Raw genomic sequence first — 23,868 nt, forward strand, 5'->3', positions numbered from 1 at the left:
TGCGTGATATATCGCTATAATGAACAAAAGACTTTTCTAAATATCAACTGCTTTATTTTTATAAGTTTAATTTTGAATGATAATATGTCTATGAAAATCTTTTTCTCCTATCAATCTGCCATAAAATATTTCGTAAAAGAATGCATAAAACTAAATCGATCATATTTATGAACGAGAAAAAAAATATAAATATTTGCAGTTCAAAAGAAATGAACAATAAGCATTAAAAAAACTTTAATAAAGCTTTGAAGTAGCACAAATAAAAATATTTTTTTTTGATAAATATAATAACGTTCATTACAAGAGAGATTCATGGCACATCTTACATTTTGGCACAATTTATAAGTATGATATAAAAATACAAAAATACATTTATAGTAACAAACACTTATTAATGGGTTAATATTAAGCTCCTGCGCTATATTAACATTGCACAATAATACATAAAAATTTATAAGAGATTCTTTATCAGTTTAAAATGCAGGTCAGTTCTCTACGAAATACTACTCTTCAAACTTTCGAGATCTTTTGTGGCAAGATTCTGAAGACGAATACTTAAAAATAAAATAAATAGAATGATAATTTAATTGCGACATCACCTGTTCGTTAAGTATTTCTGCTTATTGCTTAAAATGATTTTTGCTAATGTTTTTTGCGAAGCTAAACTTGACAGCTTGCTTCCCCAACACATTTCGTATTGTATATCTTCTAAGTCTGGACTGCAAGTGATAGGATGAAAAATATGGACGATTCCCGGATCCGCCGCTCGAAGTACGGTTAAATTGCTACGAACGACTTTGGAATATAGATCTACATCTTCTTTACCCCAGCCTCGAATCGAAGTATCCAAACCACCTACATCCCTCAGATCTGAATGATATATACTTACGATACCATAACCAAACTGTCGCCAATAGCCTCTCTCTTCGCTAAGGTATGGCAAATCCGAATCATTTTCCACATATTCTGGATCATATTCGCTGAAGACCACAGGAAAGTAGACTTGCTTTGACCGAATTGTATTCAATCGTATTCTTTCTATCACGCCTAAGTCAAGAACTATGTCCACGTCAAGAAAAAATAAGAGAGAATCCAATGAAAATGCTTTCGCACCTATTTCCAAAGCTGAAGCTCTGGAAAATGGACCTTTTGCTTCAATTAAGCGGATATCGTAAGTTGGATATTTCCTTTTAAGATCTTCGAAAACAATTTTGCTTTCTGTGGAATCTTCTCCATCAGATTCGAAAAAGATCACGGCAAGACCTATTTTTTCACCCACCTGAAGACATACATTTTCGATATTATTAATGAAACGCTTAAAATTTTCCAAACGTCCATACAAAGGTACAATAATATTCACATGAGTTTGCAATGCATCAACGGATGAAGGTTGATTATTCTGAGTATACTCCTCTCTGAATTCCAATTGAGAGAAAGCTTTCTGGAGATAAGCGTGCCTCCGAACAGGAACTGTCATTTTCTTTCCTCTGTATTTACGGTAAGTTAACAGCATGTCTAGAATGTAATCCACACCAAACAAGGGGTTCTCTCGAACATACCCGTAAAGTATTTCTTTGAAATCGATCACCCTGCCTCTTTGTTTGGAGTACTTATTAATAATTTCCATTACTTCCATCACAACATCATTCACAGCTAACTGCTGATAAGATTCTAACCGCTTTTTGGGATTCAAACTACCAGCTGAATAGATATGCTTACTAACGAAATCCCAAATCAAAGTTTCATCACTGCTGGTCGGATTAAATTTATTTAGAACAGGTTTCATGCCTAATATTGAAGTATTGAAGTGGAGCAATTGCTCTGTGTTGCTAAACGGCTTCGTGTCCTGTAAAAGGTTCTCCATATCTAAAATTTCGCGATAGAGATTGAGAGAATTATATCTCAGATTCTGAGACTGCAAACCATAGAAATAGCTATGCATTCGATATAAGTAGGGTGGCTGCTTAACAGGATGGAGAGTTATAGCTCTGTGGATCTCTTTAGTCTTTAAGCGACCAGTGAACACTTCTTCTCCACTAAAGCTGTGATAGAATATGCTCTGCATCTGCAAGGAAAAATAGTTACTCATAGTTAGAATATAAATTGATATTATCAAAAATGTCAGCATAATCATATCGCTTAATCTATTTTAAATCATAATTCATTTCATATTTTTTAAAATCCTAAATTAGTCCATATTACTTTATTCCAAAATTTTCACTTATTTCTTCATGCAAAACCAGCATTTTTTAAATTTGTTTCCAACAAGAGCTCTCAAAAATAATTGAATAGTACAACTAGGGATTGCAATACCGGACCAAAATTTCAATACCGGTATTCGGTATTTTTTAAATCTTAATACCGGTATTAGAAATTTTAGAAAAAGAAAGAAAACACAGGTGTTTTTTTGTTTTATTTGCCAGTTTTATTAGAAAATGTAAATATCACAAAAAATAATTTGTAACTTATAAATTATAACAGTATATAATCACGAAAAAGTAAAGAAAAATCTTATTTATTTAAATCACAAAAAAAGTGTAAATATCACTATTCAGTCTGTGATACTATTACAAATTTTTGAAATGTGATCTTAAAAAACATAATCATCAATTGTACTGTCATTAAACCTGAAAAGCAATTTTGTGTAAAAATTACCAGCTGTCGAAAACGCTCTTTCGGCATCTACGCTAATTGGTGGTACTGTTAGCAATGCGCGATATACTTTTTCCAAGTATTTACCTCTAAATCCCTCATCTTCAAACAAATCGATTTCTCGTTGGATGGTTTTGGATATAGCTGATTTCTGTATTGTATTTTGGTTCGTTGAAATTTTTTTATTTAAGTCGATTATTGCTTTTTGGATTGGATTTCTCAGTTTCAAAAATCGTTCCATCATTAGGAGTAAACTGTTCCAAACGTGTTTTAGAATCTAATATTAACATATATTCTGTTTTATTTTCAGTTAGTATATATTTTAGTAATATATCCTTTTTATAGGGGAACATTTAAATATCTTAACAATTTTTCGAACTTTATAAATTATAGGAAGCAATTCTTGATAGATTAATATTTCATCCTCATTAGCAATATCTTCTTCAAGAATTACATTCTCATTATCTTCATTGTCAATATCACTCTCACTCTTACTCTCTTCAAAGTTGGAATCCAAAATTTCTATATCCACAGTATTTGGTTTCTTAGGTTCTTTATTTTTTTGGTATAATACATCTATTACTCCTAATTGAATTCCATGTGCATAGCACAACTTTCCAACTTTTTTCATAATTGTTGCTCCATTAGTCGTTATGGTTGCAATATTTTCTTTCAGAGATAATCCATGTTTCGCTAATTTAGATTTAAGCCATTAATTGGCTAATTAATTTCGCCCGTTAGGGAGACATATAAACGAAAACGTATACTATTTTGCTATGTTCTCGATACCTGAATATATAGCGGAGACCATTTTAAAAATTTCTAGTAAATACCGAAAAACCGGTATTTAAACTTGTGAATACCGGTATTACGAAATTGTACAAATGGCTCAAAATACCGGTATTCGGTATCCCGGTATTGCAATCCCTAAGTACAACTCTTAAGATTCAAGAGCAGCGATAAAAATCCCTAACATTTCCTTTGCTACATCGACACGAGTCAAACAAATATATATAAGGATCTCTCAGTAAGAACCACTGACCGGGAAAAAAATTCACCCGCCCATGTACACACACACATTGATGTATCTGATAGGAGAATTTAAAAAAATATATATCGCTCCAAGTTCGGAATGAGAGTCATTGAATAAAAGTTGACAACACTGCTTTTTTTTTTTTTCCCTTCTTTCATAACAACATCGGTTTTCGATAATTTCTATTGCAATAAGCATATCTGAGAAAAAAAAAAAGTTCTCTTATTGTAATAGGAATACATAAATTTCATTATAAAATTTTTGTTCTATGTGTATACATTTTATTCGGTAAACGAGAATTTTTTTTTTATTGAAAATCCATGATTCCATGAAAAGGAAATTTGATACTTGGACGGTTCGACTGCAGTTCAGGATTTTTCTTTCTGGTAAAAAGGTTTTATTAACCACATTTCATTGTTGTATGCGAATACATATTCATTCCCTTTCATAATAATTCATTCCCTTTCAACTAACACATTCGTTTCACCAATTATTTATCTGAAATCTATTCAAGGAATTTTGCGTTTTTCACAAAATTTTTTCTCAAAATTCTCAAGTAATAAACTAAAGGTTTGATGAAAGGATTTCCCCCCCTTCAGCAGATTATAAAACTGCTAAATGTATGTACGTCGCTAGAGCAACTAAAGAATGTTTAAGATACTGAATTTATTAATAACCATCCTCCATGCTGCGTCAGCATTCTTATCTAGTAAGAATACTAAAAGAGATTTTACAGACGGTAAGGTTATGATTTCTTCTATTACCATATGAAAGCATGATGTTACTTCGGGAATATTTGTAATAACGAAAAAAATTGGCCTGATATAAAGATTACTAATCATCGAAGATATCGATTATTGAAATTGCAGAAGTAAAAATTTGTTAAATAAATTTTAAAAGAAATTCCGAATTCAAAAAGTCTACATTTAGATTCTAAATAACAATCAGACACTTATTTATTAAAAATACCTCTGTAGAAAAATTATGGTAAGAATTTCGAGCAATTGTTTCTAAAATGATCACCCGATTCATCAATGCATTTCATTTGACTAATTATACTTTAAAAATCCAATTCTCAGCAGCCAAAATTTATTTTGCAAAAAAAATGTTCACATATGATAACTTGAAATTTGCAATAGTAGATTTCATTTCAACTGCGAATAATTAATTTTTCAGCTTATGAATTAAAAAAAAACTGAACCGATGTATGAATTTGATTGGTCAAAATATGTAAAAATGCAGGGATTTATGAAGCAATACTTTCTAGATAAGATAAATTACTACTTTTAAATTTTTTTTTATTTGTTTCTCTGACTGAAATGCATTTCACTGAATGTCATAAGCAAAATTTTGTCATGTATATAAATTACACATTTTCCCCGATTCTAATTCCAAAAATTAACAACAATTTTTTATAATATTAACTGCAGAGCATGATTTATGCCAGTATTTTGCTGTAGATGATGAGACCCTCCTTCAATAAGGTGATCAGTTAATTTCGTATTTCAGCACATTTTTAACATGTTAACGATTTATTTTAGAATAGCATTTTTTAAATTTATTTTAGTAAGTTTATGAATACGTAATTGTTTTTATTTACCTATTACGACTCTAGATTGCCTAACATCGACGTTTGTATGCATCATTATTTAAGAAGTTATTAGTTTTATAAATAATGTAATAATTAAACGAATGTAATGAAATATACAGTAACCTGAACACTTATACTTGGTAAAGAGTTAATATTATCCTAATATTTTATCATTCGCAAAAATTTCTATTTTTTCGCGTTTTGTAGCGCCATTAAGTGGCCAAATGATATAACCCTTTAATGTGTGTTCCTGAGAGTGTTGAAAATAAAACCAAGTGATACAATCCACGATGTGTGTTTTATTTCTATGTGATTGTATGTTTTAAAAAATGAACTATCATGGGTCAAAACATGGTCCACGAGCCGGAAACAGCAATGCATGTATAGAATAGGATTCATTATTTGAAATGTGTGTGAATTATTAGTAGTGATATCGTCAATGATGACGAACTTGGTGCAGAAATACCAAGAATGCGAACTCGGTTGTGGATAACTAGTCTCGTGTGACAGCAGTCCCAGCAGAGAGGTAGGGGCAATATTATCCTTTGAGTTATTAACTAATTAATTTCCCGAGACGAAGTTAATTTTGTTTTAATAAATTTAGAATAAAATTGTGACAATATTGTTCTCTTGAATTATATATTTAAAATGGCGGGTTTAACAAAATTTAAAAAAAAACGATTAATTAAAACTCGTTGCCGAGGAAATAGGTTTGGTTATCGCGGAAGACATGAAAAAGAATGAAATAAAGCGTTTAATTGAGGAAAGTGATGTGTTCAAAAATGACAACGAAGTTGTTAAAGATGTTGTAGATCAAGTAATAGGGAATAGAAACCAAAAATCCGAACAGGACAGTGAAATAGAACTAGAGAGTCTCAAATTATAGAAAACTAAAATAGAATTACAATTAGCGCAATTAAGGGATAATGAAAATAGTACTGACTTCCGTTAATCAAAAATGTAAAACCGAACCAGAAGAGTCACCGGATAGCTTATTAAAGTCTATGAGAATATTGTGTATTAAACCACAGAATAAAGCTCAGGACTGGGGTTTCTTCTTTATTTCGTTAGAGAGAGCATTTAGTACTAAAAAGGTACCAGAGAAATTTAAAGCAGAGATTTTATTAAATTTGTTAGGAGAAAGAGCTTCTAATATCCTAACTTATATTGGCGAGAAAGATTTAAATAATTATGACGAAGTTAAACAATTGTATTAAGAAAATTCGAACCAACAGGAGAAGAAGAATTTTAGAAATGCTTCTAGAGGTAACGAAAGTCAAGTGCAATTTGCGTCACGTTTAATGAAGAGTTTTGAATATTATTTAAAATTAAGAAGGGTAACAGATTTCGAGACCCTAACACAATTGATGGTTTCGGATAAATTATTCCAAACGCTGGACAAGGAAACAGTAACATATCAGTATTGGACAAAAGCAAAAGTAGTTTACACCTCTCGAATTAGAAAAAGAATGTGATTTGTATTTGCTTCCAAAGGCAAAATCATAAAAGAGACGAGAAAAGGGCAAAATTATAACAACAAATTTAACCAGGTATCAAACGTATTTTTCAATGAAGTGAAAAATAAAAATTGTGATTTATGTCTAAAAAGTGAGAATCATCTGTTATATGCTTGTCCTCAATTGAAGAGACTATCAGTTCTTGAACGCGTTGAGGTAGTAAAAAATGAAAACGCCCGCTTTAAATGTTTATCGCCCAATTGCAGTGTTAAAAAATGTTCGTATAGGAATTGTTTCTGTGGGAAAACTCGCAATAAATTAATACACTTTCCAAAAGAAGCAAAAAAATGTTTCGTCTACGAATGTAGAAACTGCTGAAGTCAGAAAAAATAATTCCCAATCGGAGGCGGGGGGGGGGGAGGCTATGATCAAAGCTCGACTTCCCCCAAAGAGTGGAGTACGCCTTTCATTGCGACTAATCTAATAGTAAATCAAAATGTAGTTTTGTCTACTGTAAAATGTTTAATAAAAGATGTTCCCAATGGCAGGAAGTAAGGTGCCTTTTGGATAACAACTCACACAGTTCTCTCATGAGTCAGAATACGAGTGGAGTACGCCTTTCATTGCGACTAATCTAATAGTAAATCAAAATGTAGTTTTGTCTACTGTAAAATGTTTAATAAAAGATGTTCCCAATGGCAGGAAGTAAGGTGCCTTTTGGATAACAACTCACACAGTTCTCTCATGAGTCAGAATGTATGCAGAGGCTACAGCTCAAAAATGAAAAAATAAATCAATCTATTTTTTGCATTAATAATGCCTCGCTTGTAGTTAATCGCAGTTACAACTGTGCTAATAAAAATAAGAGTTTCTAAAGAAATATTTGATGTTAGTGGTATCAAAAATAACGGATTTAATACCAAATAAGATGATAAATACGCGTGTACAGATTCCAGAATCAATTGACCTTGCGGATCCTAATTTTAATACTCTGGGGGGAAATATATATTTTAATTGGCGCTGAATACTTTTATAACATAATAAAGCCGGGAAAATTAAAAGGTAAAAATGAAAATTTGGCGTTACAGGACTCTCTCTGTATTTGGGTATATTCTAGGAGGTAGCGTTTCGAGTTCAGAATAAATTAAATTCTAATTATTGCTGTTTAATATGTGGAGCATAAGAATTAAATTCAAAATTAATAAAATTTTGGGAGACTGAGGAAATAGGTAAAGAATTACCTAAAAGTAAAGAGAATGCTATTTGTGAGGAACATTATGCGCGAGCACATAGAAAAGATGAGACTATAGGCCTAAAAAAAGCATAACTAAACTATGTACCGTATTTAATGCGTCCACCTTGATTACTAATGGAAAATCGCTTAACTCAGTTCAATATAACGGTGGAGTGATTCAAGATGATCTATTTACATTGTTAGTTAGATTCAGAAAGCATATATTTGCATTTCCTGCAGATATTCGTCAGATGTACCTATGATTAATATAGATGGAAGAAATCTCAAAAAATTTTTTATGGAAGAAGAGAGTTAAGGGTCCCGTTGACACGTATCAGCTAAATACTGTTACCTACGGAACGGCTAGTGTTCCGTATCTAGCCATGAAAACACTCAAACAAATTTCCATTGACGAGGGAAAAAAACTTTCCAAGTGCCGCATCAGTCTTGTGTCATGACTTAAGGACGACGTTTTAAGTGGAGCGAGTACATTGGAAGAGACAAAAACTCTGTAACATCAACTTGTTGACATTGTAAAGAACGCCCAGATCTCATTACACAAGTGGTGTGGAAATACTTTTGAGCTTAACCCAACCACGGAGAAAGAGTATGGATTTTCATTTACGGATGAAATTAAGACTTTAGAAATTGCCTGGAAGGCTGAAACTATCTGCTTCACCTTTAAAATAGATGTAGAGCAAGATGCCCATCCTACCAAAAGGTCGGTTTTATCCATTATCGCCAGACTTTTTGATCCATTTGGGTTTCTTGGCCCAGTGTTCACAAAGGCATAAATCTTCATGCAATAATTGTGATTGCTCATGCAATAATTGTGATTGATTGGGGTGAAATTCTTCCCGCGAAAGAAGCTGGTGATTGGCAAGAATTTGTGACATCTTTAACAAAATTAAACGCCATTAGCATCGAAAGATGTATTGTTATTTCAAATGCAAAAGTGACTGAGCTTCATAGATTCTGTGACTCGTCTGAAAAGGAGTATGGTGCTGTAATCAACACCAGAACAGTCAATTCAGCAGGTGAAGTGAAAGTGAAGCTAGTCGCGAGTAAATCTCGTGTGTCACCGATCAAGCAGATAACGATACCTCGGTTACAGCTATGCAATGCCGTTCTACTCACCAAATTGATGCGTAAAGTAAAAAATGTATTAAAAATGGATATTACAACAGTCTTTTATTACTCGGATTCTACAATCGTGCTTTCCTTGATGAGAAAATAGTCCCGAGACTTAAAAGCATTTGTAGCAAACAGTGTGGTTATTATATAAGAATCAACAGAAATGAATCAGTGGCATCATATTCCTTCCGAACAAAATCCCGCAGATGTCATTTCGAGGAGACTTCCTCCAACGAGAATGCGACAAAGTGACTGATGGTGGTTTGGTCCATCGTTTCTTCAAAAACTAGTTGGGCAGAACATGGACGTTTCTTCTGAGAAACTTTATTTAGCAGAACTCAAAAATCTGATTAATTGCTGTTTAGTTTCAGTTGTGGACTCATCATTTTTAGATAACATACTTAGTGTGTCAAATAAGCATTATAAAACAATTAAATTCTTAGCGTTTATTTTCAGATTGATTAATAATTTGAAAAACTCGAGCAAAATATCAGGCCCTTTAACCACCAAGGAACTGCAGTTGGCCAAGTTAACTTTAGTCAAATTTGTTCTGATAACTACTTTAATTTGGACATAAAAGCTCTTGAAAAAGGCGAAAATGTTAACAAGAGTCAGGTAAGTTGATTGAACCCATTTCTAGATCGAAACGGTGTCTTACGTGTTTGAGGACGATTAAGTAATTCTGATTTGTCATATGATAAAAAGTTTCCCATATTACTTGCAAAGAATCACAAATTCACTTTGTTAATTATGCAACATTTTCATCTTAAATATTTACATGTCGGTGCGCAAACATTGTTGTATTAGGAATATGATAAGACAGGAATATTCGCCTTTATCCGGCAGAAATACAGACAGAAAAATTATTCAGGATTGTGTCATTTGTACTAAAAGTAAACCAAATTATGGGAAATCTCCTGAATTAAACCGAATTACCCATTTACATATGTTGGGATAGACTTTTGTGGACCTTTCTATATTTAATACAAGGGTCAGAGGAAAGGCAATTAGCAAAAATGTTATATGGTTGTTTTCATTTGCTGTGCTTCTAAGACAATCCACTTGGAAATAGTAACGGATTTAACTGCAGATGCAATGATAGCCACTTTAAAACGCTTTTTTAGCAGAAGAGGTGCTAGTTCCTCTATCTGTTCTGATAATGCAACTAATTTCAAAGGGGCCAATTCAGACTTAAAACGCTTATAAAATATGATTGGTATTCCTTCAGAGCCATTAGCTGATTTCTTAACAACTAAACAAGCGACGTAAAAATTTATTCCACCAAGGTCATCTAACTTCGGTGGCTTATAGGAGGCAGGTGTTAAATCTTTCAAACACCATTTAAGGAGAGTTGTTGGTAATGCGTGTTTAACAACGGAGCAGTTTTTGACTATTCTTATTCAAATTGAAGGTATTCTAAACAGTTGCTCACTGACACATTTATCATCTGATCCAAATAATTTTGAAATTTTGACTCCAGGCCATTTTCTAATCGGCCGTCCCATAAATAGTATTCCTGATCCAGATTATTCGGATAGAAAAGATAATTTTTATCTCAATGGCAAAGATTGAGTAAATTGGTCCCAATAATTTGGAAAAATTGGAAGTTAGATTACTTAAATAATTTACAAACCAAACACAAATGGCAGTTTGAGAAACAAAATGTTTCAAAAGATTCAATGGTTCTTTTAAAAGATGATAATCTTCCTCCTTGCCAGTGAACAATGGGTAGAATACAAGATTTAATTTATGGATCAGACGGCAAAGTCAGAGTAGTACTTGTAAAAACTGCATAAGAAGTGAAAAAAAGGGCAATTTCAAAGATTTGTTTATTACCATGTGAATCAGGTACATCTGGTGTAATTAATTATTGTATTTAGTATTTAAAATTGTATATAATGCATATTCAAATTGTTCATTGTACCTATTGAAATATTTCTCTTTTCAGAAATGTTTTGTATACATTGCTCAATTTTATTTTAAGTATGTAATATTTTTTGTATTCTGTGCAAGATAATTGTTAAATTTTTGCATTGTCTAATTAAGTAATGTGTTATTTATTTCTGTAATGTTCTAAAATTTTAAAATGATATTTCAAGGGGGCGGAATTTTGGCGCCAATAAGTCAGCAGAACGCTCCGCCTACCAAATTTGTAGCGCCATCAAGTAGCCAAATGATATAACCCTTTAGTGTGTGTTCCTGAGAATGTTGAAAATAAAACCAAGTGATACAGTCCACGATGTGTTTTAAAAAATGAGCTATCATGGGCCAAAATAGGTAACTTAATAATAATAAAGCATTTTGATTGGTTAATTATAGTTGAAAGGTTGTCAAATTGGCGACAAAAATCAATGAAATCGGTCCAGTTCTTGAGGCTGAGAGCTCTGTCTAAGTTTCATTCTGCAAATACCTAACAGAAATGGAGGAAAAGATAAATCTTTATGACATATTTAATTCTTATAAGCTGTCTTGAGGAATAAAAATTTAGAAATCAGTATATTAGATATTTGATTTAAACATGATAAAACATTTTGAGAGTACTTATTAGCCAAGAACAAACTAAGTATCGAATCTAGTCGCTTTAGATCTAATAATCTGTCCTGAATAACACAGCAGTCTGCGCGTTCCCTTTTTACAACACACCGAGATGAAAACTAGCTCAGGATGACCTTTCACCTCGCGAAGAATACTAACAATGTCAATTCTCCAAAGGCAAAAATTACGAATAACTTTTAATTAGAAATAACTGTTTAAAAGCATCGTTTATCCGATCAGTCACATTGATTAACGACTTGATAATCTTTGGCAAGGTGAAGAAGTACCCTAAACTAGATTTCAATCGTAATCGGTATAGCTTAATTATGGAAATTGATCAACTCTTCCAAAATTATTACCTCACAAAAATGGTTTTTTACATTATCTTAAAATAACAATAATATGAATTTTATTTCTGTACAATTTGTTTTGTTTATTTTTAATTTTAAAAAAATTCATTTGAATATACAATCTGTAGAAATGTTTTTAATGTTAGTGTTTTCAATGTTTAATTCAAACTCGTCCATCAAAATATTCAAACACATGCTTTTGCCAAAATTCAGATTTTTTTTTTTTAAATGCTTCTTTTGGATATAAACTCCGAAATAAGATTTTCACTTCAGGTTTTCGTCGAATATGTACTTTTTAATTTGTACCTGTAATAATTTGTAGCAGATTGATTCATCAAATTCGCGTTTTTCAGTCGTATCAAATAAAAAGATGAATTTCTTTTTAAAAAAATGCATTCAATATTAATCATTTAATAGCCTAAAAAGTCAATAATCTATCCGTGTGAACAAGCTTATCGCCAAAGGCCGCTTTCAAATAAACTTGAAGTATTTGTTTTTCTTATTCAAAGTGGAAAGCTTTCAATATGATCGATATCAAATAAAAATTTCAAATTTCTCGTATACTTTCGCATAAGAGTATTACTTGCAATATAAGATCGAAAATAAATTTATCTAATGATACATCATCAATATTTCCGGTTGACATGAATAAATCTTACGAAAGAATTTCCTATTGACAAATTGCCGCTGAAGATTTTAATTTGGTATTTCGGATGTTTTCCTCAACCTTTTTTTTTTTATTTATTTATTTTAATTTATAAGACGAAAACAATTTTCAAGCTATTTTATAACTCCGAAATATATTCAATGATGTTAACTTGATTCCTTGCAATTGTTTCTCCAATTTTTATATAGTACTAGCTGATCCGGTAAATGTTGTTCTGCCACATAAATTATTTCTAGTGAATATTTTGGTTGTTAATTAAAAAATAACGAATGTATTCTAAGTGTATGGAGATGGGATCCATGACAGAAAGGGAAATGGAGCGCAGTAGACGATGATCGCCGATAAAAGCAAAACAAAACACCAACCATTCATTTTCTCAATACGATGTATTTCATTAACGTAACGAACACATACATTGTTTGATCGGTTAAAAGTTAAACGTAAAGTGAAAAAAGTAATATATTTTTTATCCTAAAGTATAAAAATGGAATAAAGAAAATTAATATTCATTTCGAAGAGCAATTGAGTGTACGATATTTTTTGTCAGTCCATCTCTAGCCAACACAAATAAGCTCGATGGTTTGCTCACGCGAGAACAATCCATGTCCGTGTCAAAAACATGGTGTGCCCAATCTTCGTTCGTTTGGCCTTGCGACTTATTGATTGTCATTGCGAATGCCAATTTAATAGGAAATTGAACGCGTTTGAATTCAATTGGCACGTCTGTGAGAATCATTGGAATTCGTGGCAGCAAAGTATTTTCCGCTCGGAATTTGCCATTCAAAATGGTGGCTTCGATAACGTTTTTCATCAATATTTTAATGACCAATCGCGTGCCATTGTACAGTCGTGGTGGATTCAAATTCAAAAATTCATAAAAATCGGTCCAGCCGTTTCGGAGGCGTACGAACACAAACTCTGTGACAAGAGATTTTTATATATCTAATATATAAAAATCTCGTGTCACGGTGTTTGTGTTCGTACGACTCCGAAACGGCTGGATCGATTTTTATGAAATTTTTTATGTGTATTTGGTAGGTATGAGAATAGGTTGTAAAGTATATTTCATAACGGTAGGTAATTAGGGTGTCCCTATCCACGTTCAAAGTACGCTGATGAGATCAACACTTGCATGAAATCATCGCCAATATGGCGTAATGATGAAAAAGTCCAGCTAAAAATAAACATGCGCGTCCAAATGCTACAAGATCCATCTGCTGACACCTTCTCGGACCAACTGTTAGATATGGGCAATGGAAAAGTTGCTGTCTATGAAAAAATGGATGCATAAAATTGCCCACTAAATTCTGCACTGTCTTTGATTCGCAAAATGCTCTCATTGACCGCATATTTCCCGATGTACGCACAAAATACATATATCATGCGTGGCTGGCAGAAAAAGCCATTTTGGCAGTAAAAAATGTGGACGTCGACGATTTAAACTTCAAGATACAGCAGTCGTCCCCAGGCGACTTGGTATCATACAAATCGATCAATCCAGTTTGCGATGCTAACGAAGCTGTAAATTATGCAGTGAGTTTTTGTACTCAATGGATTTGCCAGGCATGTTACCACACCTTCTACGACTGAAAGCTGGATCTCCGGTTATTTTACTTTGAAATTTGAACCCACCACGGCGGCTGTGCAATGGCACGCGATTGGTCATTAAAAAATTGATGAAAAACGTTATCGAAGCCACCATTTTGAATGGCAAATTCCGAGTCGAAAATGTTTTGCTGCCACGAATTCCAATGATTCTCACAGACGTGCCAATTGAATTCAAACGCGTTCAATTTCCTATTAGATTTCCTATCCATTCGCAATGACAATCAATAAGCCGCAAGGCCAAACGATGTCTGTTTGCGGCTTAAATTTGGGCACACCATGTTTTTCACACGGACAATTATACGTGGCATGTTCTCGCGTGAGCAAACCATCGAGCTTATCTGTGTTGGCTAAAGACGGACTGACAAAAAATATCGTACACTGAATTGCTCTTCGAAATGAATATCGATTTTCTTTATTTCATTTTTATTCTTTAGGATAAAAAATATATTACTTTTTTCACTTTACATTTAACTTTTAAGAGATCAAACAGTGTACATGCTCGCTATGTTAATGAATAATTGTTTTTTTTTTTTTTTTTTTTTTTTTTTTTTATCGGCGATCATCGTCTACAGCACTCTATTCCTCTACACTCACAAGTAAATCTATTTTATTTTTCACGAAAAGAAGTAGCAATATGTATGTAAATAAAAATAATAACTGAAAAAGTGTATTATTTTTCAGAGAGCGTTTCAACTTGTAAAAAATTGGTCTATTAATGCCGTTCATATACGTATAAGCAATGAATAGGACACCTATTATTAAAATAATCTATCTATATTTAAAATAAAGCTGTGTGTGTGTTGGCGCTCTACAGACCTACCGTTTTACCTACAGCTACCAAATTCGTTCATGTATACCTTGGAAGCTGCAAATGCGCACCTCAAAGCGTTTTTTTTTAAATTTTAAATATAATTTTAATTAATTAAAAAATAAGCGAAACCTCGGCATTTTTTCGCAATAACTTCCGAAAATATCATCACTTAAAAATGATTTTTTGCTTCAAGTTCAAAAAATTATTTATTTAATGATACCAAAAATTAAACCTACAAATTAGGTTCCTTTTTCTAATGAATTTTTTCAAAATATTTTAATTACATTTCTCGACAATTTATTTCTCACAAAATAAGAATTTAATCTGTACAAGCACGTTATACGTGCATGGAAAAAATTAGCTTTTATCAAAGAGTTGCCATCCATTGATAAAAGCTCAAATTAAAAAATAAGTTAAATATTACTGCAAACAGACAAGTGTAATTTTCAGCACGTGCCTGTATGAAATGAAATAAATAATATAATATTTTCTAAAAAATAAATAAAAGACAAAGTTTTCTACGATCTTTTACAATATCCACATAATTAATTCAATAAATCAGATTTATTTACGGCAAACAAGGTTTAATATATATCCTTTCATTTCAGGGCCCAACAGCTAATTTGTAAACCTTTGATAATAGAAATAATGCGCTAAAATGGTCTAAATGAAGCAAATAATTATATTTTATGTGACTTGAGTTAATAAATGATCTAATAAAATACGAACGTTTAGTTTTTATCTAGATACTCTGTTCTATGAATCATATTTAACAAAATATTCTTGAGACACTAATATTGTAAATAAAATAGAGTTGCACTCCAATCAACTAAATCAGTCACTAAACCTGACAGATGAATGAAATGACTTATGAAAATTTGAGTATCACTATGAAGTAAAAACGACCGATTTTAGACCACTTAATCGATTGTCCCAAGGATGATACCCCAATCAGCGCCCAGGATTTCTCAAGACTGACTGACCCAAGATTATGAAAATGTTGATTGTTCTAAACTATTATATTCAAAACTTTATAAATCGATAAGATTTAATAGTACAAGATAGAAACCTTCATTTACTTATTTAAAAGTTGAAGCGTCAAGAATATTTCGGAGAATATGCTTCCTTATGCCCAAAGGACTGTGTAAAATTCAGACTTCATAATTTTTAGAAGCATATTTATAGACCGAAATAAAATAAAATATTGTTATTACGTCATTTAAATCCTTTTGAAAGCAAAACTAAAAACTTGAATTTTTTTATGAATCTCAGAAATGTTTGTTAATTCTTGAGATATTACATAAATTATGAAAATTATTCACTATGAAGATTTGAGACTTACACATAAGACTTAGATTGAGAACGACTCTGTTTTCAATGCTTGTACTTAAAAAAAAATGTTTGGTTTCAGTTAAAAAAGTTTTTACATTAATTGCAGTTTAATCATTTCCACTTTAATTTAAATTTGAAATTTTGCGGGAGCTGACAGAAAATTGGAGATATGTCTAGTACATTATGGCTTAAGGTCTTTATAATAGTGTGAGTGAATTATATTACTATCAAAATTTGAAGCTTCAAATATTTTGATGAAGAAGTTATTTAAAATATTTAATTGAAAATTCTAACGGCCATTAAGATTGGTGAACCGGCTGGTTGCCAAAGGCGGCTAGTATTTATAATAAAGCTGAATGTGTGTGTGTGTTAACACTCTACAGACCACACCGTTAGACCTACAATTATCAAATTTGATACATGTATACCTTGGATATTGGGAATGTGATCCTCGGTGCAATTTTTTTAATTAGAATTTTAATTAATTAAAAATTAGGCGAAATTTCGGCGTTTTCCCGCTATAACTTCCGAAAACATTACATCACAAAATTGTATTTTACATCATATTGAAGATAAAAAAAAATATCTTTTTAATAGTATTAATGTTTTTAACCTATAAATTAAGTTTCTGTTTTTAATGAATTAAAAAAATATTTTAATTATATTTCCAAACAATTTATTATGAAAGAAATGAAAATACAATTTAACCTATACGAGCATGTTGCCATAAAGTTGACAAAAATTTAAATTGCATACGTTAACTTAATGCTCTAACTCAGGAAAAGTATTTTATGGTCCACGTGTATATATGAAACTGAATAAATATGAAATGTAATATTTTTCTATAAAAAAAAATGCGTGAAAACGATTTCTGTGACATTTTAAAATGGCTATATTGTTAATTCAATAATTCAGCTTAATTTAAGGCACATATAGTTTAATATATATATGATATCCGCTCTAATCAGAGCCCCCAACAGCTAATTTATGACTTTATTAATTGTCGAATATCTTTAATAAATAATGGTCTAAATAAAATAAATAATCACATTTTATGCAATTTGAATTAATAAATGTTCTGATGAATTACGATTTTTAAATTTTTATACAGATCCTTTATTTTGAGAGTCATGTTAACAAATTATTCTTCGGACATTAATATTTTAAAATAAAGAAAGTTACACTCTTGCAATTAAAACAGACTAAGTAATGAAAATTTGAATGACTCTATTCTATTTTTATAAAAACGCGAAGTTTTAATTCTCACCATCGACGGCTTTAAGAAAGTAGCCAATCAGCACTTGGACCCTCACCGAGACTGATAATCTAAAAATTGTGATTGTCCTAAAATAACGATATTCAAAGCTTTATAACTCGGTCAGGCTTGATCGCAGAAGATTGAAACGTTAGATTTTTCTCAGATAATTTAACTGATTATAATTTATAGGATTGAAGGACTGTATGAAATTTAAGATTTTATAATTGTTTTAAGAAGTGCATTTATTGATTGAAATAAAATATTATTTGCGACATTTAATCTTTTTGAAAATAAAAATGAATCTTATGATGAATCAAGAGAAGTTTTTATAGAATAATTCTTTGAAATATTGCATAAATTATATAAAAAAAATATTCTGTGGCACACGTAAGATTATAATGCTGAAGGATTTGATTTTCTGTAGTTATTTTTTTAAAAATATGCTTGGTTCCATTAAAAAGGTTTTCGTATTTATTCAAGTTTTATTTCTTCCATTTCAAATTCAAGTTTAAATTTTATGGCAGCTGAAGGCAAATTAGAGAAATAGTATATAATACAGCGAGGAAAATTTCGCAAGGCTTCTATAATATGATTTATGTTAAGCTTAAAAATGTTTTGCCGAAGAAGCTATTAAGAGATCAAAGTACAGAAATATTTAATTAAATATTTTAGAGAGCATTACTCCGGGCGAATCAACCAGAGACGACTAGTAGTAATAATAAAAATAATCAAAGATTTTAAATATCTATGACAATCTAAAGTTTAAAATTACATTGTTATCAAGAGAAACATGGATATCAGATTATAGATTCGACCGAAATTAAACAAAACCGTATTTCGTTGAACTGCTGGTGTTGAACGTAGCTAAAAGTTGTTTAGTTACAAATAAAAGCAATTAAATAATAATCTTACCTCATAAGACCACGTGCAAGGGATGCCTACAAACTTCCGCACACATCTTCCAACTTCAACGTCTTCATGGGTTGAATACAGATTTTTCAAACAGTAGCGGATATGAGGTATAAGCAGACGAAGAGTATCCCTACTCAGAATCATTCCTGGACCACCCATACAGAAATTCTCATCAGGCTGCAAACTGAGCTGTCCAAATTCCGCTTTATTCCCAACGCCGGCTTGTCCGATGAACTGAGGTTTGCTGCTATTGATGGACCTGAGAAAGGCTTCAAGGTGATCTGTTCTGATGTAAACATCATCATCTGCTCGCATAAACCATTCGAAATCATCGATGAAGTGATCGTGCATAAATTTCAACATTAGGAAGGACTTTTTCTGAGGAGGATAAGAATCGTCAACACTTTTCAGAGGAACCAGAGGAAGCGAATGATTTGTCCTGGAGCTGAAGCTCGAGAAAAATATCAACTTCCCAGGTACTGTCTTACCCCAAGTATTGTGAATAGCCAAGGCTCGGGTGTCCAGATATTTCTGCGCTGTCATTACACCAACAAATATTAACTTTTTGTCATCAGGCAAGTTGGAGGTATTAACGACATCATCAACTGAGAATTCTTTACTTGGTGCGGCATCTTTAGTAGAACTAATTTTATTGGGAGAAAGTAAGCATGATGGTTTCTGAAGAAGCATGTACCTCAATTGCGTGGTTATCACAAATCCAATTATTGTGCCACAGATGAACCGGCACAGCTGGGAAGCAGTGACCATATTGGATAATTAACTAGATAATAACACCACCACCTAAAAGCAGATAGATTATAAATTAAGAATGCTAAATGAAAAACATAGCAAGGAACTTTATTACAAATGAAGGAGATTCCGAATTCCGTAGTTTTAAAAACCAGTGCTTTGCAAACAAATGATGGCAGAAAGATGTTGTTTGCACAGCAAGGTGAGAAATGTAACCGGATTTGTTTCTTTAACTCATAAAAGCAGAATTTTTAAACGACATAGTATAGAACTTATCAGATAGTTCTGCACTCATTGTAGCGATGCGTTCATTACGTTGAGTAAGGCACTAGTCGAAGAAATGACTGAGAAATGCTTAATATGTCGCTCTTCACTCAGGAGCTCAATAATCAGACCACATTTTTTTTCCAGCATTAAAAGCTATTTCTAATCATCATCTGACACAAATGAGCAAAAGAAATGCTGGGGAAAATTGTGAAAGACAGCCTCATTAGAAGCCTTGCGTGAAAAACTGCGCATTGAATATTTATTACTGGATTTCACACTCGTTCGATGGCTGTCTGGGGGAAAATCCGTCACAATTAACGTACAACGCTTCTTTGAGGCGGTTGATGATAGGCCTGAAATAATGAAATTTACGGCTTCATAACTCAGTCAAATTTGGTCGCAAAACTTTTTTATTATTTTATTTTGTTTAAAATGTCAAAAAAATATTTCCCTGAATATCACTAATAGGACTTGGGAGCGATATAAAATTATTATTTTTTAAATATAATTCTTTGAATTAATTAAAGCATTTTACCAATTTAAAGTTTCTGCCTATCTCGAAAGATTTAGAAAGTCACGATTAGAGTGAAAATTCAATATTATGTATCCTATCATAAAAATAACGAGTTAGTTAATTCATAAAATAAAAAATAATTTTATGAAATTGTTTATTCGTGAAATTCATGGATGAAGTCGAAAAATATCATGAAACTAAAAGCGACTGAGACACTACTTCAAAAAAAAAAAAAAAAAACGTTTTAAGTCGTTTAGTTGGTTGTTGAAACAAGCCTTCAAGTTTGCTTTCGGATAAGGGGTAAAATATGTTCTAACACCAGTTTTTCGCGTTTAAATAAAAAAACTGTTATCTTATGAGGAAAAATGTAAATTATGGTATTTAGAAAATAACCTAATGAATTAAAAAAACGGAATAATAACCTATTAGATCACATGCACTCAAACGGTATCATCATGATGATACCGTTTTAACTGATTACTGAGTAATTTACTGATTTTCCACAAAAAAAAGTAATAAAAATTAAATTTGAATATAAAATTTTGCCCGAATTATCAAGCTCGAATTCATTTTTTTCAAGACAATTACTCTCCCAAGTACAAGTTTCTAATGTGTTTAGGGAATCTATCGTTACAAATTAAAACTTTTCCTTTTCCAGGTTTAATTTTCACCACTCACTTCTTTCCTTAGAAAAGGACCATTTGAAACCGTAGAGTAACACTTTAAGAACAGAATATTTTTTTCGATTCCCGAATTCTTAAGCATTTTTCGACTACCCAATTTTTTTCCCCAACAAAATGAATTTTTCAAAACATAATGAAGGTATCTATCTGTAATGTTTAGCAATTATTCTCTCTTATATAAGGGAATAATTTTTTATTCCTCTGCATAAAAGGGTTTAGAGGATTTCAAGCAATTTCGTTCAGATGAAAAATATGTATTATGTTTCCACATTAGTACTGTTTTTAAATTTACTACTGATTTAATTACATTATCATTATGTTTTTTAACTCATTCATAGATCTCTTTAATCTAAGACTTTGCTCCAAGATGAATAGCTTTTCCTTTAGCAGGAAACCTTTGTCCCATGAATCATATAAAGTAAAATTCTCTCGAGATGCCTAGCATTTTAAATAAAAAGAAGGAAATACTCTGTTGTGATTGAAACTGGCTGAGTTATGAAAATATGAATGTTACTATCTTATAAAAAATCAAGAACTTAGATCATTCCATTGACTGTTTCAAAGAAGATACGCTAATCAGTGTATGGAGTTTCCCCAAGGCTGATATGTCGAAAGTTGCGAAATTGTTGGTTATACTAAAATAGTGATATTCCATAACTCAGTCATATTTAGTGGCAGTAAATAAACACGTTTATTTTTTTTCACTTATTTATTTAAAAGTTGTCCAGAATATTTCATTAAATATGACTTCTTACACCAAAAGACTGTATAAAATTTATTCATTATATTTTCAGAAGTACATTCATTATTGATTGTAACAAAATAAAATATTATTTACAGCATTTAAATCCTTTTGAAAGTAAAATTAAAAACTGAATTTAATGATGAATTAAAGAAATTTTTATTGAATATTTGTGATATTACAAAAATTATTGAAAAAAATATTTTGTAGTGCACATAAGACTTCAGTGCTAAATGATTTTATTTTCTTTACTGATGTTTTTTAAAAAAATATGTTTGGTTTTAGCAACAATGCCTTTATTGAGAAGTAACATTGTTCAAAGTTTCAAATGTGAAAAAATATCATTTTATCATTCCTTGAAATTAAATATTTGATGCATCAGCCTCAGGCAATTTGTATACAAAACTTCAAATTTAATTAATTTCCATTAAGTTCAAAAACATTCATGTTTCGCAAGACGAAAATCCAAAAGATATTTGAGCTTAACTCATCTTCATTGTTAAGACAGTAAATGTTCAAAGAGTATGTGTGCATAGATTAAATTATAAATTGTTATTATTAAATCTGCCAAAAAAAAAAAAAAAAAAAGTAAAATAATCAAACTACATAAATTTTATTAATATTTTTATCTCTCATGTAACAGAATTTCAGGATTCAAAATTTAGAAGAGTATATATTCAAACATATCTTTTATAAATCTAAAGTATTATCTCAATTAAAATAACGTTTTTTTTTTTTTTTTTACATTTTTAATACATATATGCATACTATATGTTAAAATAGTTATTAAAAAAATAGGAGTAAAAATCAAATAAGCTCTTTTAAGTGCAGGTGTAATATTCTTGGAAATTGGAAATTATTAAGTTAAATATATCAAATAATAAATATTCAAATGATGCTATTTGTACACACATGTTAATAATATCTTCAAAAATATTGAAGATATTATTAATATGCATCATTTATTGGTGAAACATTAACACATTTATTGGTGAAAAAATATTGAAAACAATTTAAATAAATATTAAAATAAGACTAGAATGTTTAAAGGGTGAATAGAAAATCCTTTTTGAAATTATGACAAGATTTTATGATTTTCTAACTAAAAAACTTTTTACTGTCTGGTCACTAAAGACTTTGAGTTAAATTTGAAACAAAAACAATACACTTTATCACATATTTTTAAAATTTTGGGAAACCACTCTGAAGCATACCTTCTTTACAAAAGTCAAATAGGATACTAAGTATTATTAATCAATTTTATTTTTAAAATTTGCATTTTGCATATGATTTACATCTTAAGAAAAATTATAGAGTTCAACATAATCATAAATAGCCATACAGCAGACATATACAAAACCAGCTAAAAATGCATAAAAAATCCTCTTCGTAGAGCGTCTGTCGAAATTCAAAGCCAATGTAATGATAAAAAGACTACTACAAATTGAAAAATGTGTGTTAAAAACGTTTCAAAATTCTACAAAATCTTTTTTAAAAATAAACTTAAATAAAAAAAACAATATGTTTTTATATATTTCAGAGAAACAAAATAATTATACATTTTTACAAAAGTAACTAAATATGCAAAATTAGAAACATTCTTCCCTTACCCTTTCTATTCCATGGTTTAAGCATTCATTCTGCAGTAATCAACTGTGATGAAAAAATATTAATTAATAAATTTGTTAAAAATTATATAATGTATTAAATAAATCAATAAATAAATACCAAATTTAATACTTTACACAAAATTAGTTACAAATAAATTGGGATTATAAGGCAATGACTAACATTTTTTTTTTTTTTTTCAATTCTGTATTTATTTCTTGAAAGTAATACTAATACAAAATTCAAATTAATCTTTCAGAAAGCAGCAATTTTAACATAACCTATTAAATAAATCCAATTTCATAACAAAAATATGAAAAATCCATGGATTGTTGATTAATTCAATAGAAATTGAAGAAATTTCAGAAAACAAACATGAAATAATAATCCTTTCAAAATGCAAAATATAATATACAGATGGGGGAAAAAAAATTATGTTTACTTCACCAATGCTTAAAACTTGCTAATTTTCAAGCTTTGTGGTGATAATGCAACAATACAAAATTTGGAAATTTCTCAAATGCATGTAGCTTAAATAAAAGGAAAAATATAAGACATTATGAACCAAATCGATACGCCGAAACAGGTAAATAAATACAAAATAAAAAATGAAAATAATTGACAACTACAGATACAGTTTCGATCATAAATTCGATTGAAATTTGTCTTCATTTCATTTTTTCTTGTTAAGTATTCAAACCTCATTTTAAATAAATTATACTAATTTTAT

General features: G+C 30.7%; 1 protein-coding gene across 2 annotated transcripts; it reads right to left on the bottom strand.

Moving 5' to 3' along the window:
* Positions 1–259: 259 nt before the first annotated feature.
* LOC129961779 (chondroitin sulfate synthase 1-like) lies at positions 260–23,745 on the bottom strand. 2 transcript variants are annotated; one of them, XM_056075345.1, is made up of 4 exons: positions 23,586–23,745; positions 23,141–23,183; positions 18,575–19,375; positions 260–2,065 (listed from the first exon to the last, which is right to left on the bottom strand). In XM_056075345.1, exons 3-4 carry the CDS (start codon positions 19,340–19,342, stop codon positions 596–598), a joined length of 2,238 nt encoding a protein of 745 aa, XP_055931320.1. In that variant the 5' UTR covers positions 19,343–19,375; positions 23,141–23,183; positions 23,586–23,745; the 3' UTR covers positions 260–595. The 2 variants fall into 2 exon arrangements, with proteins under 2 accessions (XP_055931320.1, XP_055931319.1); XM_056075344.1 differs by having other exon boundaries at positions 23,581–23,745.
* Between the last annotated feature and the right edge of the window lie 123 nt (positions 23,746–23,868).

Source organism: Argiope bruennichi, chromosome 2, assembly GCF_947563725.1.
Source record: "Argiope bruennichi chromosome 2, qqArgBrue1.1, whole genome shotgun sequence".
In the NCBI taxonomy this organism is placed as follows: Eukaryota; Metazoa; Arthropoda; class Arachnida; order Araneae; family Araneidae; genus Argiope; species Argiope bruennichi.

What these genes read in the sequence shown, in the direction of transcription:
- LOC129961779 (XM_056075345.1), bottom strand. Translation starts at nt 19,342, where the DNA reads ATGGTCACTGCTTCCCAGCTGTGCCGGTTCATCTGTGGCACAATAATT. An exon ending in CTTGCACGTGGTCTTATGAG is followed by an intron (nt 2,066 to 18,574) that starts GTAAGATTATTA and finishes TTTTCCTTGCAG; the next exon opens with ATGCAGAGCATATTCTATCA.